Source organism: Macrobrachium rosenbergii, chromosome 56, assembly GCF_040412425.1.
Source record: "Macrobrachium rosenbergii isolate ZJJX-2024 chromosome 56, ASM4041242v1, whole genome shotgun sequence".
NCBI lineage: Eukaryota > Metazoa > Arthropoda > Malacostraca > Decapoda > Palaemonidae > Macrobrachium > Macrobrachium rosenbergii.
In genome coordinates, this window is record NC_089796.1 from 36,689,164 (window position 1) to 36,691,663 (window position 2,500).

At 37.1% G+C, this 2,500-nt stretch overlaps 1 protein-coding gene across 1 annotated transcript in view; it reads right to left on the reverse strand.

The window, feature by feature from the left end:
• Positions 1 to 2,500, reverse strand: part of LOC136836755 (lachesin-like) — a 217,864-nt gene that overhangs the window by 83,274 nt on the left and 132,090 nt on the right. The window contains exon 6 of the mRNA XM_067101307.1: positions 959 to 1,040. Within this exon, the coding sequence (XP_066957408.1) occupies positions 959 to 1,040 (82 nt within the window). The remainder of the gene's footprint in view (positions 1 to 958; positions 1,041 to 2,500) is intronic.

Below are 2,500 nucleotides of genomic sequence, written 5' to 3' on the forward strand. Positions count from 1 at the left end.
ATTTCCTTGCTATAACCGTACATTCTTTCTTTGTCGGGACTAATTGGGAGGTAAAGGGGAGGTTTGTTGTAATCCAAGTGTTGCAGAGTAACCTTTTATCCCTTGTATTGTGTTTCCCCGGCTGGTGTTATTTAATTAAGTAATTGTCTGTCACTGAGGTTAGCGGTAACTTTAACTGACAGGTTACGTGGGTCATTGGCAACTCAGGGCCTCATAAATTACATTAATTAATGAATAAACTCTTCAGCCAAGCCCCACACATAACTATATATATATATATATATATATATATATATATATATATATATATATATATATATATATATATATATATATATATATATATATATATATATATATATATATATATATATATGTGTGTGTGTGTGTGTGTGTGTGTGTGTGTGTGTGTGTGTGTGTGTGTGTGTGTGTGTGTGTGTGTGTGCATAATATTCAAGAACGTGGGTGTTTCAACAGAATTTTGATGTTCTAAGCTAATGATGCCATATAAACAGTGAAGAATATTTGAAATATTTCTATATGAGGCGCCATGTTACAGTGACGACGGACAACACATTACGGCACTGTTGCTCTTTGATCATCCTATAATATGATCGTAATGATTATAGATATGAATAAAACGGAGATTTCCACAGGAAAAGATATAAAAATGTACATAAGCCTCTTCTGGCATCATAACTGTACGGCTGTCGTAAGCTGGCGTTGAGAATTTGACTCTCCTCGACCAGAAACATCGGTTTCTGTGGTAGTGTGAACTCATTTTGGATCGAAACTAATACAACTTGGGCACAGATATCGATGGATAGAAAGACATTTCTTGACCCCATTGCAAAGAATTCAAACATTTCTAAACATAACAAGCCACCGTTTCATGCAACTGTCTACTTGCATATTGCTGGCGTCTCTTCTTCCCTGTTCTGTTTCCTTTCTAACTTACCATGTAATTCAACAGTCCCGTCGTTTTCACCAAAAGAGTTCCGGGAGTAACAAAGGTATTTCCCAAAGTCGTTCTTGTCCAGCTGGAGGAGGAAGGGGAAGAAAAGGAAACTGATTAGTCTCAACAATAACGACAATTCCTAAGCATACAAGACAAGAAAGTAAATAAAATCACCATTGATGACAATGGCTTCAAAATAGGATCCCCTTTGATTTGCCTATTCCATCTTTTTTATCTCTCAGCCTGTCTGTTGACAAATAGCTCATGAAGTAAGGACACATACCAACAAGTAAACCTAAACATAAATTCATCTCTATTATTTTGCATAAGAACAAATTATGGGAGCACAGACATAATGCCCTCGGTCATGTCCTGATTTTTTCATCCGCAATTTACTTAGCGGCATTTTCTGCCACCAGGGGTCCACAACTCTCCACTAAGCACTCCCTTGCCTTACCATTTCTATGAATGGAGTGATGAAGAATTAGATAAAAATGCAACAGACGTAAGTACAATTTTGTAAGCTGAAAAAAAAGGAATGTCAAGGGTCTATTGACTGGCAGTATTTCACAAATAATATATGATTTGTAGGTAATAATAAGGAAAAACTATAAAGACTTGTGAAAGAGTTGAAAATTCCTGTAACAGGGGGGGTTTTAAAGTCAGAGAAATGGAGGAACAAATGCTGTTAACAACAAATGATGGTGGTGATTAATACAGGCGTGTGGATGTAAATATCATGAATGATGGTAGGCCTAGTGAAGACATGAACCCCACTACAGAAAGAGCAAGAGAGGCGGCAAGATCTTGGTCAAGGCTGGGAAAGGTGAGGGAGTCATAGGAAGTAAATTTCGAAATGTCTGGATGAATTATTAAATCACCTCTCCTTCCTGGAAGTGAAATATGACGATGAACACGAATCGAGAAAAAAGGTGAAGGGCGAGAGAATTGTTTTTTAGTATGAATGGAGAGAAAAGGATTGAAAAGGTAAGAAATGGTAGGACACACCGATACATAAGCAAAAACAGGCGAAAGTGTTTTGAGATAATCTGGTCACATGGCGAGAATGGAGGAAGAAGGGGAGCAGTAACGCGTGCATTTATTTGGAAGTTTAGGAAGGAAGAGAGAAAGTAAGACTGGCAGCGCGCTGGTTAACGGAACTCGACTGGAAGAGTTAGGGGATCTAAAAGGCCTTCCTATCCACTATTAATGACACTGCACAACACAGAGGTGAGTGGTGCAATGGGATGCCGCATGCAGAGAGAGAGAGAGAGAGAGAGAGAGAGAGAGAGAGAGAGAGAGAGAGAGAATGTGGTTGTGACTCTGTGGAAAAACCTTGTCTTCTGGTGCACAAAGATGATAATACTATTAAAAATCTATCCACAGCAAATTCCTAGATTCAGCAGATATAGAATAAAAATGTCAGCAAGTGTTGGTTCCTATTCTTTGAGGCCACTCACTTGAGGAATATATATATATATATATATATATATATATATATATATATATATATATATATATATATATATATATATATATATA